The 18,411-nt window shown below is 46.6% G+C and overlaps 1 protein-coding gene across 1 annotated transcript in view; it reads right to left on the bottom strand.

Annotated features, from left to right (window-relative positions):
* The window catches only part of TBXAS1 (thromboxane A synthase 1), a 153,568-nt gene that overhangs the window by 41,606 nt on the left and 93,551 nt on the right, over positions 1-18,411 (bottom strand). Inside the window, exons 7-10 of the mRNA XM_070424019.1 lie at positions 8,681-8,769; positions 6,875-7,023; positions 5,080-5,210; positions 966-1,277 (exon numbers count right to left, since the gene is read on the bottom strand). Coding sequence (XP_070280120.1) covers positions 966-1,277; positions 5,080-5,210; positions 6,875-7,023; positions 8,681-8,769 — 681 coding nt within the window. The remainder of the gene's footprint in view (positions 1-965; positions 1,278-5,079; positions 5,211-6,874; positions 7,024-8,680; positions 8,770-18,411) is intronic.

Genomic DNA, 18,411 nt, shown 5'->3' with positions numbered 1-18,411 from the left:
TAAAAAAATCAATTATATAAGCAGTGGATTGGGAAGGTCCGGCTTGGCACTTGTCATAACATCGTGGAACTTTAGGCTGACCATAGCTCATGATGAGCCAAAACTTGAAGCAATTAGTAACACAGGTAATGCATTGGAGAAGAAAGGCTAACCTTGCATTTAGTTCCCCAGTGGGATAAAGAAGCAGAATTTTCTGGGAAACAGTTTTCAGCTCAATATATGAAAAGAAATTCTAATAGTTCCAATAACAGAATGGGCCACCTCCCAAAACTGTGAATGCAGTAATTACATCAGAATGTAGTAGAAAGGCTTCTATGATGGTGGTCCTCCTTTTAAAGCACATATTTTAACAATGATTTTCTTTAACAACTCGTAAGTCAGAGCAATACACACATAAGCACCCAGAAAAAAAAAAATGGCGTCATAAAGTAGCCTCACTCAGCACCCTTGAACATGTGCTTCAAGTCCAGCAAGGAGGGGCCTCCTCTAGAAGGAAGAACCAGAATCTGGACTCGGCACTTCCAGGCCCCATTTCACCTGGCTCCGTTTACAGACCTGCTCTTCTGTGTTCGCCCACTCCTGCCTTCACACCTGCCTCCCTGAGCATGGCTCCTCTACAGCCAGAACACTGGGAAACAACACCTTGTGCCCCACCCCTGAACTTCGACCCTGACCAACGGAGGACTTTGCAACCAGGCCTGGTTTCATGGATGGCCCCGAACAGGGAAGGCATGAGCGCAATTTTTCTTTTTCTTGTTGTTTTTTTCTTCTGTTGTTCTGAACACCACATCTTACTTGCTAACTCAGAGAGATGGAGAATGTGGGCAGTGGCCCTATTTCATCTTATAAACTTAGGATGTGATGTTAGCAAGGCAGTTAACAAAAATAAGTTTCAGCTCCACGAACACACAATTGTGTGGATTTCACATGGGCCACTGGACCCACTGGACCCAACTCGTACTCACATTTTTCTCGTTAAACCGGTCCACCTCTCTCAGAAGCCTCTCCTGGCAGTCGGGGTTGGTGGCCAGTAGGTAGGTGGCGAAGGAGAGAGTGTTGGTGACGATCTCGTAGCCAGCGATGAGAAAGAGGAAGGCCTGGCCCACGACCTCATCCATGGTCAGAGGCTTGGACGGGTGTCTGGGCTGGTGTTTCTCTGAAGGATTCGCCGAGCATTCATGGGAGAAGACTTGTGTGACGATGTCAAAGCTCTCCACGCCCACGGAGGCGGCAGAATGGCGGGCATCCAGGACCATTTGGAGGAAGTCTCTCCGCCTCTAAGGGACAAAAGAAGAAATGCACATTATGGCCCAGGATCCCATAAGTGGGGTTTCTTGCAGCACAAAACAGGACGTGGACATGCAGCTTTAGGATAGGACAAGGATTCTCGCTGCAGGATGATCTGAGATGGCGAGAGCCCCTGAATGTCCCTCAGTCTGCACTGGTCCACATACTGGTGCAGCCAAGAGCAGGCTGTGATGCAGTCAAAAAGATGAGGCCATCTGCCTATCTGTGCTGATCAGAAAGATGTGAAGCCACTCTGGTGAGTGAACAAAGCAAGTTGCGGAAGGATTTGTAAAAACAGTCAATGTACAAAGCACCTAATTGCATCTATTTGTCCTTGCAGAGCAAATCTTTAGCAACGTCCATACTCAACAGTTCCCAGGGAGCTGGAGGAGATGGGAAAACCAGGGGGCTTTTAGTACTTTACTCATGTTTGTACTATTCATTGGCTGGTTGGTTTTCTAACAATAAAATAAATACAACATTATGTAGATTTAAGTCAAAGTATGTGCTCCATTGTTCACTCATACCCAGTTCAGGGCTTCTATGATGGCAATGTTTTTCTCACCAGCAGGAAGTTAACAGAATCTGGAGGCAGGGTGGAGGTTGGGGTGTGGGGGGCGGGAGACTAGCTTTGGTGAAGCTTGTCTTCAAAGTCTCCAGCCTGCGTTCTGCATCTCCTAGCCTAGCCTCCTCATCTCGGGCTCCGTTTTTCCCTCAGTAATCAGTAGCCCATTTAAGTGGTTAGAGCTGTCTTGCCATTTTCCCTTATCTTCTTTATAGTTTTACTATCACTAATTGTAACCATAGAAGCGCTTACATATGGCCTTAGCCTTGAAGGAGTATGTCCCTGGCACATCCCTTCTCTGAAAAGCTCTTTAGTGTGATGAGTGACAAACAATAGGTTACTCTTTTCAGATGTTTATAGAATTAAACATCAAAAGGAGAGTATCAGAACCACCACCAACACATTCTAATTTTAAAGTACGTTGCTTGTTGTAGAGTTTCCTCAGTTTATTGGCTTCTGGGTTTCTATTGCCTAAATAATCTGTGTCACACACATGAGCACTTAACTCCATCCTTAAAGATGGCTGTTATTTCCCGTGTGGCTGCTTTCTTCCTTCTATAAAAATAGGAGTGTCTCCAGGGCAGGACCCTGCACCCCCTCCCCCGCCTCAGTTTTGGTCTTGTGCGGAGTGCATGCTGGGCACGCAACACACACAGCTCCGTAAATAAAAATGCAGTGCGTTGAATGCATTCTGAGGAAGGCTGTGCTGGATTTGCTGACAACGACATGCTATTTGGAGCAGCCACCTTGGATCATGAGACCTTTGCAGCTCTTCTGCTTCCCAGGTTTGTGACCTTGGAAGGTGTCTGCTGAGATACCAGCAGGGCTCACAGCGAGGCCTGGGTGTCAAGAACCTGGAGACCAAAGAGGCAGGGCCTTGGTGTCCGGCCAGCCCGCTCGGGTTGGAACAGTGGAGAGAATAGCAAAGGGCCAGCCCAGTTGGCTGCCTCTTTCTACCCTGGCCCTGCTCATTCTGTTTTCCCAATGGCATCCTCAAGGGATGGCTTACCCCAGCTTCCTTCCTGCTGTTTGGTTAACACCTGGATGGCTGTGGTGGCCCCACTGCTAGCTCTGGTCCCGTGGGGCCAAGGTGGGGGCATAATGGCATGCATGGCAGGTGATCCCCTCTGCTACCTCAGCTCCTGGATGCTGGCCTGGGACCCCAGAATATCCGCAGGCCTCTCAGCGGGTGTGTCTGAAACTCCTCGGCCTGTGATACAGTTGTGGTCCCTGAGGCTTGCTCGTGGCTTTGCTGGGGTGGGGCGAGGCGATGAGAGGAGGGGGTGCACAAGCACATCCACACTATTGGAGTTTCCCAGGGGCAGACGCAGCTGGCATCTTTTCCTCGCCTCCGGGCCGAGGCAGGCTGCTAGAGGGCCATCGGGCCTTCTACAAATCAGTCTTAACCTCCAGCTACAGAGGCCAGAAAGGGCTGCTCTCTGGGGCCCCAGCCTGGAGAGGGGCATTAGTGCAGATGGCTTGCTTTTATTTGCACTGCATCACCAGGCTATTCGAGCACTGCCCATTTAGGACCCGAACACTGCTGGTTTATGATTATATCCAAGAAAAATACGCACCCTGATAGATGTAGGTGTCTAATCCACCCATCGGCTAGAGCTTAGAAAAATATTTACCTTTTAACATCTGTGCCGCATTTTCCACTGCGCAAACACACATCTGCTTGATGGAATGTCTGCAGAGTTCAGATGGGTTTAAAGTGAGTTTTCTTAGTAACCGTATAGCCCTGTCTTGACACGGGCAGTCCTGGATTTGTGGCTGGGAGGTTTTTCCTCAGATCAACTCATTGTTTGAAACAAATAGCTCTCGAGTTTATAAAAGGAAAAGCTCGAGGCAATCCCAGTAATTGGATCTTTAATAACCCTCACCTCTTCGTAAGCCACTCGGGTGCGACAGTTTGAGAATCTCGGCCTGACTCCTCAGCTGGTGGGTTCCAGGCGGAGTTGGGGCAGGGGGTGTGGGTGTGAGTGACCAAATGCTCACTCACACCCACACCTTTCGAGCAGCACTGAGGTTTGAAAATGGGGCTTTCCCCTCTCTCCTGCCCCAGGCCCCAGCCTCACTCCCGAGAAAGCGGACCCTGGCTGAGTGCCCTGTCTCTTTAGGCCGCAGAGCCTGGCCGGGGTGCCCGTTAGGTCATCCTCCCACACCTGCCAGGGCATCCAGTTGAGTTCGTGGTGGTGTGGGCCCAGGGGCAATGAGCTTGTCTACACCTTCCCCACCTTCTGGACCTGGATACCTTTGCTGCCCAGACTCTAGAGGACACAGCTGGGCAGGGCGAGGTTGCTGCTCCCCGAGCCAGCTCCGCACATCCAGCCTGCCCCCCGATTTCATCCTCCGCCAAGGCTGCCACCATTGGGCCTCACGCCCTTTTCTTGTCAAACCTCTGAGCCACCCAACCTTTGAGGAAACCCCTTGAAAGCGACATTGTGCCCAAGTCAATTTTGTAGAAGACATTTTGCCTTTTTTTTTCTTTTTTAAGCAACTTTCTGGAATGTAACAGGCCCCTTAAAGCATAGCGTTACATGTGCAACCAGCATATCCAACATGGAAATTATTTTCCCTAACATTAAAAATTCCTACTTCCATTCTCAGCCAAGTTCAATGGACACATATTTTACTCAGTCCCTACTTGGTGCCGAGCATGGTGCAAGTCTATGAGGAGGAAAGAAATCTTGGGTCCCCGATGAAGCAGGAGAGGGCCCCCAGCCACAGGTTATGTAGGAGCATTCTGGGAGCCGAAGGGAGTGTGGGACTGGTGAGGGCTCCCTGCCTCCTCTCTAATATTGATGCTGCTCGTGCTGTAAAACCTCATTCTTGCCATTTTTCAATGTAAAGAACATGCTGATGAAAAACACATTTATCTGGAGAATTCTTTTGGGAGCAGCTCTGACCTGTGCGAGGGGTGATGCTTGAAATAGGTGGTGAGGTTGGGGGGCAGCTTTAATTCTACTGACCTCGGAGTGTGGACAGATTGTCCGGGCCTCTCCCCACAGTGCCTCCCGCCTGCCCTCTCTCTCCTTGTTTGCTCCTCCTCCACCTTTCTCCTTTCTTTCTACTGCCCCTGGAAAGCTCTGGGTGGGAGCCCCATGCAGGACAGCAGGGTGCCGTGGGTGGGGCAGGGAGGGGAGAGAGAAAAAAGAGACTGCGAGCGATGCCAAATTAGGTTCCATTCCATTTCGAAGCTGTGTCCTATTAAAGCACGTTACCTCTTCTGCTGCTTGCTGGTCCCGCAAGGCAATCACAGTTCTAATGAGTTTGTTAAAAAAGCTGTTCAGTTCATCTCGCTTCTTATTGGGCAGAATCCGGGCCAGTGGGACCATTATGGATGGAAATGATACTTGAAAGAGAAAAACAAAAATGGCACTGAAAGGGGGGCCATAATAAACCAAGGCTGTTAGAGGCCTGTTGCCAGGAAGCAAGCCCCGGCCTTGAATTAGAGTCGCTTGAAGGTCCGTCTTCCCCTCTGAACTGCCGCTCCTCGCTCCTCGCTACTGGCTCCTCGGGGAGGGGCCGCATCTCATTCCACCCCTGGACTCCTCGCCGCTCCTTGCACATTGATAAACACTCATACGACTGAATCCCCACTTCCATCTTCCCCTCCAGAAGTCAATCTCATGCCTCGAAATTAATTTTCCAGGCCCTAGATATGAGGGCCCACGCTCTTTGTATTTCATCAAGAAAGAACAGAGTGCAGGCCATGTTTCAAGTCTTAGCAAGTGGGAGAAGCTGATCTACTTTCTCAGCTTTCTGGCCATTTGCATCCCCCGCCCCCACTGGATAATTGTCCCCAGAGCTACCACTTGAATCGTCTCTAAGTGTTTCCGCCACAGCTGCTGGCAAGGATGCTGGCCCCACCCCCTGTGGGCGCCTCCCCTGTGTGTCATGTGCAGCCTGGGCCATTGCTGCCATGCCCTTGGGACAGAGCTACCTGGGTCAGGGATGCTTATCACCTCCTGGGTGGTGACAGGGAACTGGTCTCGGTTTAGCTCCTCGGCGTTCACAGTGGGCCTACTGTGCACAGGTATTGTGCGGAAGCCGGGCTGGGGAGGGCAGTTCTGGACCCGAATGCTCCGCCCATTTTCAAGAACCAGAGCCTGAACCAGAGACACAGCAGGGAGACGGGCTCCGAGTGGCAGAGAGCTGAGCGGCAGCAGCGTGGGACCATGGAACCACCTCCCTGTGGTTGATGGCAAAGAGGGGCCACTCAGCTGGAGCAGCTCCCTGAGGTGCAGGGGTGGGGGGCAAAGGAGGACGATGCTTGACCCCCTTTGCAACTCCTCCTACAATGTCAGTGCAGAGCAATATCCATAGACATTGACTCAGAAATGGACATGAAACTGACCGAGGAATGAATAAAATTTACCAGCCCTGCAAATGGTTAGAAATGATGGCGATAATAACAATAAACTCAACACTTCGATACACTTGTAAAAGCAAGAAGATACTGGAATTGGCCAGAGGGTAAAAACTCACTTCTAAAAGGAAAGTAAACTGACTGGTCTCTGTGGCATTAGGTCACCTGCACGCCACCTGTCACATCTGATCTAGGTTGCTGTGCGTTGGGCCTCAGGCAGAGAAGTCTTCTGCAGAGGATTTTGCTGGTGGGGAGAGATATGCCCGGGAAAGGCTTTGGGTTCCAGCATCGGCTTTGCCTTTCTAAGCCTTGGTTTTCCCATCTATAAAATGGGGATGAGAACCTCTCTTACAGGATGAATTCAAGCCCTTCCTGAGGCAATACATGCAACACACTCAGCAGAGGGCTCGGCTGCTGTTCTCCCGGTGGCTGGCGGGGGAGAGAGGCCACCTGGGCGGGTAAGACGTGGCTCTGGGGAGATCAGGCCTCTGTATGGCAGACCCTGCAGGATGACTCCCAGAGACCCTGAGCACCGTTCCTAGTGGCAGAGGCCGGGTCCTGAGAGCCGCCAGCACCACCCACGTGCCCAGGCTCTGCCCACCTGGCAGTAGCCCAGTGTCCCCGCCCTCGGCAGGGGCTGTACGTACAGATTAAAACCAGGAGAGGTTTGGGGATGGAGGAGGCAAAGAAACGCCTGCAGTGCTGCACAAAGGGGTCCTCGGGAGCCTTTTGGGAGTCCACCCGGGTGCCGAAGGCGACGCTGGCCACCACATCCGTGCTGTAGCAGTTGTAGCACCTACAGGAGAGGGACCCATTTGAATTTCAAGAGGACTCTGCCATCGGTCCACCCGTCGGACTCCATTGTCCACTTACTCCAAAGAGGAGCTTCCTACAGGCCTGAGGGAGGGGTGGGAGGAAGTGGCTGGGCTTAGACCCTCTGAGCAGAGACAGCGGAATATCAGAGGAGACACAAGACACCACCAGGAGCTGATGTGAACACAGACGGGAAGCAGGGACAGTGTCACGCAACTTCCAGGCTGTATCAGCCAGACACAGTCCGACACCAAACTGCGCTGTATGTAAATTTCCTCCCTCGACGGAGGGAAAACAGTGGACCCAAAGCCTATGCAAGTCACCCCAAAGCTGTTCAGAGCCAGCATCTGATGATCAATCGAGACAGAGCAAATTGTGATGAATGAATTAACAGCCTGCTTGTCTAGTTGTATTAGCTTTATCCCCGCTCCCTCCTCATGGGTTTACAGTTTTCATAAGGGCAACAAACAAACAAAAAAAACAGAGGCCCGTCACTCTCAAAGAAATACAAGACAAACTTTGGAACCAGCTTCATGAACATATTATATTATTACAGAAAACACACGTTGTATTTTAGAAACAAACAGATGGGAAAGTGTCTGGCAGTAGCTCCAGAAAAATGAACTTCTCGGGCTCTGGGATGCCTGCCCCCAAATGGCCATTTAAACTAGAGTGATCTTTTTTTCCGTTATTCTAAAAGGGCCAGCAACTGGGTATTCATATCCCTTTGTAATTAAAAGGACTATTTTCAGGGTTGGATGTAGGCCCATACCTACTTCCTCTTCCTCATAAATTCTATGACCAACCATGAGGAGTAAATGACATCTCCAGACGACTTACTTTATTTTGACTGCTGTTATTGAAAATGTTCCTACAGTTGATTACACATCTCCCTGCTCCTGTTGCAGAAACAATTTGACAACTGAATGTGATTTCATCTGATCCCAATGATGGAAGATTTAAGGGTTTTAAGAGTTGTTTACTCTGCTTTTATAGCTGCTGTGCCCACCTTATCTTTGGCCAACTCACGCATCTCATGACCAGAGAGAATGTGTACAAGAGAATTGTGTAAACAACAGGGTACAATGTAAATGCCAGTGGTGATTATGTTATCATTTTATTAGCAATGATAATAAAAATGAGTCAGCTCCTGGCTTCTCTGCCGCCCCCACCTTACCCCTCGTCTACCATCAGTGAGCATAGGACAACTGGGAGAAGAGTCAGATCGTCAGTCATTTAAATTTGGTGTTCCCCGCTAAGTCATGGCTTCGAGGCTGAGGTGCACCACAGTTTCTCCGGAAGTAGAAATGCGGGGACTTTTCCCAGGATTCTGTCCTTTCTGTCCGGGTGTATACTGCCCACTCCTAGGTTTGCAGAGGTTATCGGACAAGTCCACTCACAAACCACTGCCCGCTCGAGGCTTCCCTCCACATGCCGCACCTCCCCCTGGGCTGTGTTCACATCTGCTTCACGTTGCATACGGGTTTCATGTCTACTCATTGGTTAGTCCGCCCGTGCTTTTATGAGCTTTTAGCATTTCCATCCTCTGCTGGTCCCGAGGTCATTGTCCAGTAATTATGTACCGTTACAAGGAGCAGCGATTAGAAAGTGGGACTTCTCACCTGTAAGGCAGCCCTTACCTCTGGATGTCGAAAGCGTCCCCAGATTCCGCGTAGCGTTTTAGATGAGCCAGGAGCAGGTCGCAGGCTTGGCTGATTAGGGGCATCATCTGATAGCGGATAACAAAGGTGTAATTAGGACACCATGCGGGGAGCATGCCTACAGTAGCTGCAGATAAAGAGATTATGTGTGGTGCTTCCTGGAAAATGGATATTGTTTTGAAGATAATGTTCATGCAGCTAAGATTCAAGAGGAAGGGCTAAAATTCACAGAAATCATGACATACAATAGCTGTAAAATTTCTATTTTAGCTTAAGCAATCTGTTTTTTTTGGAAGCAAAAAGAAGGGATGTAGAGTAAATGCTGTGAAATAATTGTGAAAATGATCGTTAAGTGCTGCGATGGAAATGACAATCTGTATTTGGTTTCATGACATTTGGTTAGCATTAGAGAGTAAATAGACCGCAATCCATATGTACTATCTCTGGAATTAGCCCAAATCCATGTTAACTTGGTTTCAATTATACTTTAGATCTTCCACTAAAATAGAAAATCCGAGTAGCCCAAGGAACTAAGGTTGCCCCTTCCCATACTTCTCATTCAAAACAAAAGTCATTCTTAGAGCATTTCTGATGACTGGTTGTTCATTTCTGCTTAAATTGCTCATAACCTTCAAATCAGGGGAACCCGTGACTTCAAGAGGCCTTTTATGCCCACGCAGGATGGTTGCTGAATTTCTCTTTTAATAGTAAAATATTTTTATTATGGAAATTTTCTAAGAGAGAGAACGGTGTCATGAGCATATGCACATTCATGTAACTAATTATCCAGCTTCCACAAATTTCGATCTCACTTTGGCTGCCCACCACTTTGACCCCACCACAGGCGGGCTTGAGTGGGTGGGATTCTTATTGGAACCTGATGGGCACCCAGGTGAAAGCCAAGTTGAAAGCATTCTCTCCTGGGTGTCTGAAAGCCAAGTTGGAAGCATTGAGGGGAGCCGTTTTATCCAGGGCACATTCTAGAGCAACATCACAGGGAAAGCGACATGCTGGACTACATTGTTCTGAGCATTTCTTTGGACAACATATTTTGAAATGTTATCTATGTTTAGAGTTTACCTTTTTGACACAAGAATATAAATTCCTCTGGGTACAGGAGATTTTTGTCCATTTTTGTGTCTTTGGTACCCAGAACAGTGCCTGGCACATAGTAATTATTTGTTGAATGAATGAATGAATGAATGATGAATGAATGGATGGATATTAATGTTTACATAAGATCCACTCTTTGCTGATAAAGTCTTGATCCATTTGGAAAAAGTCCTAAAATGTTAGGAGGTATATTGTATTGAGGCAAAATCTAACTTTTCCCTCCCCTCCCCTCCCCTCCCCTCCCCTCCCCTTCCTTCTCCTCCCCTCCCCTCCCCTCTTCTCTTCTCCTCTTCTCCTCTCCTCTCCTCTCCTCCCTGCATCACACCTGAAAGGCAGCTCCATGAACGAAACACAGCAATCCTATAAATTATAAATAGGCCATTTCCTTGCACATCAAGCACAAAGCCAGGTTATGTTGACTTTTTCAGGAGACATATAACAGGCAAATATTGAGGTTCAGGTCAATGAAAACCACAAGATCTTTCTCCATGAATCATCACCATGTACAATTGATTTTTTGACCCTTTAGGGTCCATTCATTTGAAAGGCTTCGCTTTTACATTGCTTGTATTGCTATAAAAAGTCCTACCATGTGTTCTGAGTGGAACAATCTCTTAACTTCCCCAAAACATTGAGGTGATTGGAGAAGCCTGGCAGAGCGGGACAGACTGGGTGGCTGTTGGCTGAGGTTGGAGGAACACATGGCTTTGTTGGACTCTTTCCTTCTACTGCTCCCTCCAAGCCAGCCCCGTGTGCTTTGGGTGTAAGGAAGGAACTGTGTCACCAGGGCCCAGCTCCTCGCTGTGTAAGAGGCAGAGAGGGAATTCCTGTTGTGTGAAAGTGAGTGAGCTATGGTCTGAGCTCAGGGCTGCGTGGGTTCCCAGGGCTGGGACAGTGGCAGGGGCAGCACCTGTGGGCAGCTCAGCAGACACCTCCCCTGCCCCCGCCACACCCCCAGTAGAGAGATGGTAGAGCATCTGAGGCCCTCCCCTGTTGCCAAGAATTGGAGGGAGTATCTGGACAGGGAGATCCTGGAAAAGAGGATTTTCTGCTCATGAAGCCTTAAGAGCTCAGAGCACTGCGTGTCTGTACTCAGTGTGGGTGGGACAAGGTGTGTACTCACTCATTCAAACCTTATCTCCTGCAATGTGGCTACTCCTTTGTTCCAACTGAAATTTGGTAAATGTGTCTTCCAAGCCTTCATTCAGTTTCTTAACATGTATACAGGACCAAACACAGAGCCGGAGGCCCTCCACTAGACGGCTACTCTAGGTAGCCACAGAAATGGTCATTATCACTGTTTCTGGGCAGCTGTGCAGGAGCCTAAGTAAATTTTCAGCCAGGCAGCATCTTATCAGTAAGTGGGGAGGGAGGGGGGGAGCGGGGGGGTGGGGGGTGGGGGGAAGACTTTGTCAAATGATTTGCTGAAGCAGAAATGTACTGTATCGTATCTCCATATCCTGGAGTCCACTTAAAAAAAGACATGAGAATGACTACCCTGGTTTACTCTTGATAATTCTGGATGCACTCTCATGACCACTGAATTATTCCCTAAATCCTCACAAACCATCCGTTTAATAACCCGTCAGCACAAAAGTGTGTGTGAGGCTCGTTACTCTCAAGAAATCTCAGGTCACCTTAGTTTTTTGAGGACTCAGTACTATTTAAGCTGCATTTCTATGACTGGCTTCACCAACTATGCTCCTTCCGTTATTTTAATAAACTTAGTGGTACAACTGAGCTCTGCTTCAGTCAAATCACATGTGCAGAAATATCTTTTAGATGTAGTTTAGAAGAACAGTAACATGGCAAAAAGAAAACTACTGTTTAAAAGGAAGTCCCTGTAGGCCCTGGCCAGTGTGGCTCAGTTGGTTGGACATCATCCCATGCACTGAGAGATCGCCAGTTCAATCCCTGGTCAGGGCACATGCCTGGGCTGCCGGTTTGATCTCCCATTGGGTTGTGTGCAGGAGGCAGCTGATTGATGTTTCTCTCTCTCTCCTTAGCCCTTCCTCTAGCTCTAAAAAAATAATAATAATAAAGGAAAAAGAAAGAGGAAGTCTCTTTAGATGTCAAGCTTAAAGCCTCCTTAATGTACCAAAATGGGATGCAATATAAAATTGATTTACATACAACTCTTCTGAAGCATGCTGTGTGTACAAAGAGGGCTCCACCCATACGGAACCTAATCATATGCCTGGACAGTGCAGAGGGGGTGGGCCAGATGCCCACCATCGGCGCCTCCACGTGCTTGTGACTGGAATTCTTTGTTGCTGGCTGGCGTGATTATAATTTTCTACCACACTCTGCCTGCTATCTGTCGAACCGAATGGATAATGACATTTTTAGTTGGGTTAATGTGATAGGAGATGGGGCATGAATTATGAAAAATGTTTTTAAAAGCAATGCAGGGAAAATATTATCAGACAGGAGAGCAGGAGCTGCGTGCTGGCCAGTAGCCATCGTCTCAGGTTTTCTTCCTCGCATCCTACACAAGCAGTCACGGAGTATTTACTCTTACACGAGTGGCATACAAACAGAAGCTCTCTTTGATGGGCTTGCGATCATCTTTATACAATCCACAAACCTCGCAGTTATTCCCCTAGATTTGCAGACAAGCAGGTAGAGGTGGCTTGTGCAAACACACGCACAGATGAGCACACAATGCTATCATCATACACATCTTAATAGAAGACTCTCATTTGGCTGTTCCTTTTCATCTTCGTAGCATAATGAGTGATTTTTGTTTTGTTTTGTTTTTCATAATGCACATATGTTACACTTGGAGTCAGATAAAATATTATTGCTATTGGGCTTTTAAAGAACGATTTCTTCTTGGGGGGGATCGGTCCAGCAGCCAAGCCTGGGGAGAAAGTTTCCCAATTTGCTTCTGTCTGCTCTCACATTGGTTATCTTCATTATAGATGATCCTGAGTGTACGGCTGGTCAGCTATTTAGTAACTGGCAGTAACCATCAAGGGTAAAGGAAATTCCCCAAGAAAGGAAGCTCTTGGTAACCTGCAGTTTACCATATAATCAAAGTGGCCCAGTTAAACACAAAGCGGATGGAATCTTTACTGACTGAGGAATTCTGCATCCAGGTGCAGGCCGAGGGCCAGAGAGCTCATTCAAGGAGCCGGAGACGGCTCTGTGAGTGGGCAAAAGAGACAACGTATGGGATAAAGACCCAGAAGGCTCAGACATTCTCCTGCTCAGAGGTGTTCCTCTCCCCTTCTAGGCAATCCCTAGAATTTCATCCTTGGAGTTTCCTCCTAGAGGCTAAGACTTTGACCTTGTTAAATACACTTGGCCCCAGGGAGAGAAAACATTCAAGGCCAGTGCCAATTGTTAGGTTTCCTCTCCTTGGCACTTCATAGTTGTGTTTGACCTAACCTCACTGAATCAATTTCTTCATCTGCAGAATGGGAATAGTAATAGCTCCCTTGAAGAGTCATGACAAAGATTAGAAACAAAATAGGTAAAAGACTTAGCGCTAGAAGGCAGTGAGAGTTGCAAGCACTGGGATGCCCATGCTCCCAGTCTGGTTTGAGTGCCAGGCGTCAGTCTCTCATCTCTTATTCCTCACAACACCCATTGGGTCTACGTGCTCTCGCCTCACCAAGTTATCATCACTCCTTTCTCAAATCTGTCTCTCCATCTTTATTTCCCCAGTGACCACTCTACTTCAGGCTTTGCCACGGGTTGCCTGGAATGTGGTTGTTATCTTGCTTCTTGAGAACAATGACTATATCTTGAGCATATTTGTAGCCTTAGTACCTAGTATAGTGCCTGGCACATTGGTGTACTAAAAGTTTTTCGTTTTTTTTCAAAAGAACCTTCTGGCCTCCTTACCTCCTGTCTTTTCACTTTCTAATCTATCCTGTCTGCAGTCACCAGATTGGCCTTCCAAGAATACTTGTTACCTGAGCAATGTTTTGCTGAAATCCTTTGGAGAGCCCCATTGACTGAAGGATGTAGAACAAGTTTCTGATCCTGTTTTCTAAAGCCCATTAAGAACTGAACCCTGCCAATAACCATGTGGGTAAACTTCGAGGCCCACCTTCCCCCAGTCCAACCTTCCTGTGAGACCACAGCCCAGCTGGCAGCTTGACTACAGAGACCCTGAGAAAGAGGCACCCCTCTATGCCAGATCCCTGAGCCTCAGAAACTATGAGCTAATAAAAATTTGTTGTTTCAAACTGCTAAATTTAGGGGTAATTTATTACACAGCAATAGATAACTAATCCACTCGCAATGTTACTATCTTGTGGCAACTCTTACATGTTGTCACGTATTATTGAGGTTCTTGGCATTTGTTCTATCAGGAATGAGCACAGTGCAACACATCCAGTTGATTTTCTACAAATAGCGATGTGATGACTGATTGGCTGAATGTTCCCTAAGGGCCTTCACATAGAAAGTATCCAAGAAACATTAACACATTGAGTGCTCATAGCATGAATGCAGTGCAGTTTCCTGGGAGCTGGCCCTGAGTGAAGACCTGAGGCCCGTGGTGGTTCTACCTCTTACTCTGGGCAAGTCATTGGAATCTCTCTGAATGTGGGTCCTCACCCCCAATGTGGGGCTCATTGCAATGAGCTATAAAGTCCCTTCCATGGGCATTCTGGGATTCCAAGGAGGTCAGTAGACACCAGGTTGAGACCATTGCTTGGGAGTCATGGAAAGAGCAGGCAACGTCCTACCTAGTTCAGGGCAGTAGACAGCCAGCTCGGTAGGCCTGTCTACTTGCTCCACCACGTGACATCCCTAAAAAAGCCTTTTTGTATCTGTTTTATTTCAGAATTACATGAAGACCTAAAAGGCAGACTCTGGTGATTTTTATGCTCAAATCATTAAATAAAAGTGAGAATTAGGACACCAGATCCTTTGACTTCTGACATACTGCCTTTTTCTCCAAATTCAGGATGCATGATCCTTTTGCTCCTCAGTTAATTAACATCACATTGATGGTGTGGAGGCTGGGTGACTCATGTGTCATCCATGAAGAAAGATTCAGAAAAGAGCCCTTGTGCAGGCCACCACCCTGAGATCAATACGTGGCTCCCAGGAGCCACCCCTTTGGGGCCACGCAAAGTGGAGACCTGTCCTCACCTGCTCCAGAAGTGTTTGCCCATGAGTCGGGGTGTGTGTGTATGTGTGTGTGTGTGTGTGTGTGTGTATGTGTGTGTGTGTGTATGTGTGTGATCTTGGAAGCTAAATGGCTGAATTTGAACGCTTTTTTCCTCAATCCCCCACTTTCAAATATTTAATAGCTCCTCACTATTCAGTGAAGTGTGCACCAAGCACTCCCCGCACCCCCAGCAGAGAACTGGGAACTCTATGTGCCTCAACCTACTTTTCCCATTTGCTTTCACTAAGTGCTTTCTCGTACTCTGTGTTCCAGCCAGTTTATACTCCCTATTCCCCAAACACACCCTGTACTTTTTCGTCCAGATGACTTTGTTCCTGCAGCTCATTCCACCTGCAAAGCACCTTTCCCTCTGTCAAAACTCAGCAAAATCTCCAGGGCTCCGTTCCAATGCTCCCCACCCCCCAACCCCCAAGGTGCCACCGTCTCCCACGAGTTGGAAATGACGCAGAAATACATCCACCTTGTTGCCCTTCTACATTATAAACCCCTTAAAGACGGGAACTAATAAATATCGGTTGAATGTTATGAATTTAATGTTTCATTCTATTTGGCACGCTTAGACCCGTGGGCACTGTTGCTGTTTTGGAATGGACGTTAGAGGGTGATTTTCTGAATAAATAAAGGTCAGCTAATACAGATGGGAAATGGTATTGAACTATATTGTTGATTTAAAAAAATAGAAAAATAATACCTCTAAACAGGTGACTAATAAATGTAAAATTCATTCTAGTTAACAAAACTTACAACCTCCCTCTGCTACCCAAATATTGAAAACATCCATGACTTATTTTCATGCAAAATTTCCTGCTGATATATATCAGTTCTAGCCATCTAGGTGAATAATAAAGTGTCATTTCTAATCACTCTTGGCTCCTGTCAAGAGTTTGACCAATTAGAACTCACCCCGACGAGGAGGTGGCTGCCGGTGTTGCCAGGCAACAGACAAGCTAGGAGGCACATTGAGATGCTCTTAGATTTAACCAGCGGCAAGTCGGAGTGACATTATAATTCTGGCAAAGGAGAGTCAAATTATAACCCAGGATGGGGTGCCCATGATGAGGAGTGTGTTTTCTTTTGAATGCAGATGGAAAAGGAACATTTTAACCAGAATTTAAACAGTTCATCATTATATTGATTTTAACTAGGAGATTAAGTGTGTTGTAGGATACAACTGTGTTGCAGGATAAGGACCTCTTGCCGCTAGATAAATACCCAGACATTCTGGTAAACGGGCACCTGGTCAGGCAGGGACAATGTATTTTTGGATTCCGAAGTACTTATCACCACAGCCGCACTTGGTTATAATGACTTTCATTTTTATTGTTTGGAAGGACTCAGAAATAAAAGCAAATATTAAAAATAGACGGCGGGAGGCTGATACAGCCAAGAGGACGCTGCTTGTTCTAACATCATTGGAAGACGAGGGTCTGTTTTAGAAGCCCTTGTGCGTGACTGTCTGAGAGTTTACAGTGAAAATTTAAAGGCCAAACTAAACTGTGGTGATGACTGTAATTCTGCAAAGACTTTTGCACTGAAATGGCTGTAACTATGCATTTACTCATAAGCTGGCTTTATCAACTTAAATTTTTAAAAATTGTAGTCATCCTGGAGTAATATGTCTTCTCCAAGGCAAGAAAGGCCTAGAGGGAATAATAACCACTTCTGCCTCTGCCTTTAAGATTCATACATTACTGACTGTGCCTTCCTGACAGGAAACATCTGGATGAAAGTGAAAAATTAGGCATCAAGCTGGATTCTCGGTGCCTGGAAGAGATACCAACCTTCCCAGTTGTTTTGGCTTTTCTTTGAGTCCCCAAGCACAGATATACAATTGGCTCATTTCCTCTTGAGTGACACACACATAGCCTTAGGAAATCATGTATGAAGTTGCCAGTTCTCTTATATCTGCTCAGTGGGCCTCCACCAGCTTAATTATCTGGGTGAATGAGAGAATGTCCATCACTTCTGTCCAGCTTTGAGGACTGAGAATATACCAGCCACCATATTGGGTTGGGTCCATGGTCCATGGTCCATGGTCCATCCAATTTGGAGCTTGGTCTCTGCTCAGGAGGCACTTGACAATGGAGTTGCCCATGAACTCTACCCCCAAAGACGAAGTGCCCACTTGCCTCATTTCTCTCAATAGCTGGCTATGACATTAACTACCCATGCTCTCACCTACTGCAAACTTATTTGCACCCAGAATAAACAAAGGTACAAAGATCTCCCTACTGCAGGTTTCTCCCAAGCCTTTAATATGCTAAGGTACTTCATGAATCTCTAAGAAGATGGTTTGCAATATTTTACTGAACTGTATGACCATTAGGCCTTTTTGGCCCTCGGTGATTTCAAATCCTTTTCCTTGGTAGTAATTCCTAGTTTGAAGTTCATCGTCACATAAGTATAGTCGAAATGCTTTTCTCCTGGATATATTATTTTATTCTTGCTTACACTGAAGGTTTAGCTGCCACTTTTGTGCTGACACACACAACCTTAGAACAGTCTTAGCAACTTATTTCAATTGATTTAATACTTTTCAACTCAGAGAGCTTAGAGGAATATACAAATGTATAGATTTCCCGGTGTTCTCCCTCTTTCAGATGAGTTATAACATTTAGAAATAAAATTAGTGCTCACCTGGGTCTCCAGGGAATCCCCTTACTTACATATTTCCCTCAGAGAAGAATTAAATTAGCCCCCAGTTTTGTTTCCTGAAGATAAATCTATTTACTTCCTGACCCATAATAAAGTTTTACACAATCCCAGGGTTACTCATTAATAGCCGTTGGTAAAGAATCTAAAAAAGGCTCTAAAAATCTAAGTAAATCTACCAGTTGCCCCTTAAAAAATTAATCCTTTAGGGGAGAGGGTGAAAACTCTGGTAGGTTAACCTGGCAAAATCTCCTCCCAATAAAGCCATCAGTTGTTCCCCCGCACTCCTTAGCCGTCCTTTAATATAAATCTCAATAACTCGCCTGTCACTGGGCTATGACTTGATGGTCTCTTCTGATTCCGGAATCAGGCATGAATCAATCCATTTTCACTGTTTCTCTATCTCTCTATATTATCCCTGGTACAACTTAAGCCGGAAACCAATTTTATTTTAAATAAAAAAAATATGGATTTGTGATATAATGCTGATTTTAAAGTAACTTTCAAGCATTGTTGACTGAGGCAGCCTAATATCCACATAAATAAAGCCAATGTTATTTGAATATTAATGACACAGATACAGTAAAGGACTTAGGCTGCCAAGGTGCCATGGGAAAAAGCCTGAGACTTCCAAGGGAAAACAAACCTTGATTTCAAGAATGAGCTCTGAAGTTTGAAAACAAAGCCCAAAAGCTAGTCAAAAATTCAGAAAGGACTGAAGATAATTGATATTTCAAAGTTATTTCTGGGGAAACTAACTTAGGAACCAGCAACCAAGTGAAGTGCAGGCTCC

Source organism: Myotis yumanensis, unplaced genomic scaffold (genome assembly GCF_028538775.1).
Source record: "Myotis yumanensis isolate MYYU_CA2020_CCGP unplaced genomic scaffold, mMyoYum1.0.hap1 SCAF_9, whole genome shotgun sequence".
Lineage (NCBI taxonomy): Eukaryota > Metazoa > Chordata > Mammalia > Chiroptera > Vespertilionidae > Myotis > Myotis yumanensis.
This window is presented reverse-complemented; position numbering and strand designations above follow the sequence as displayed.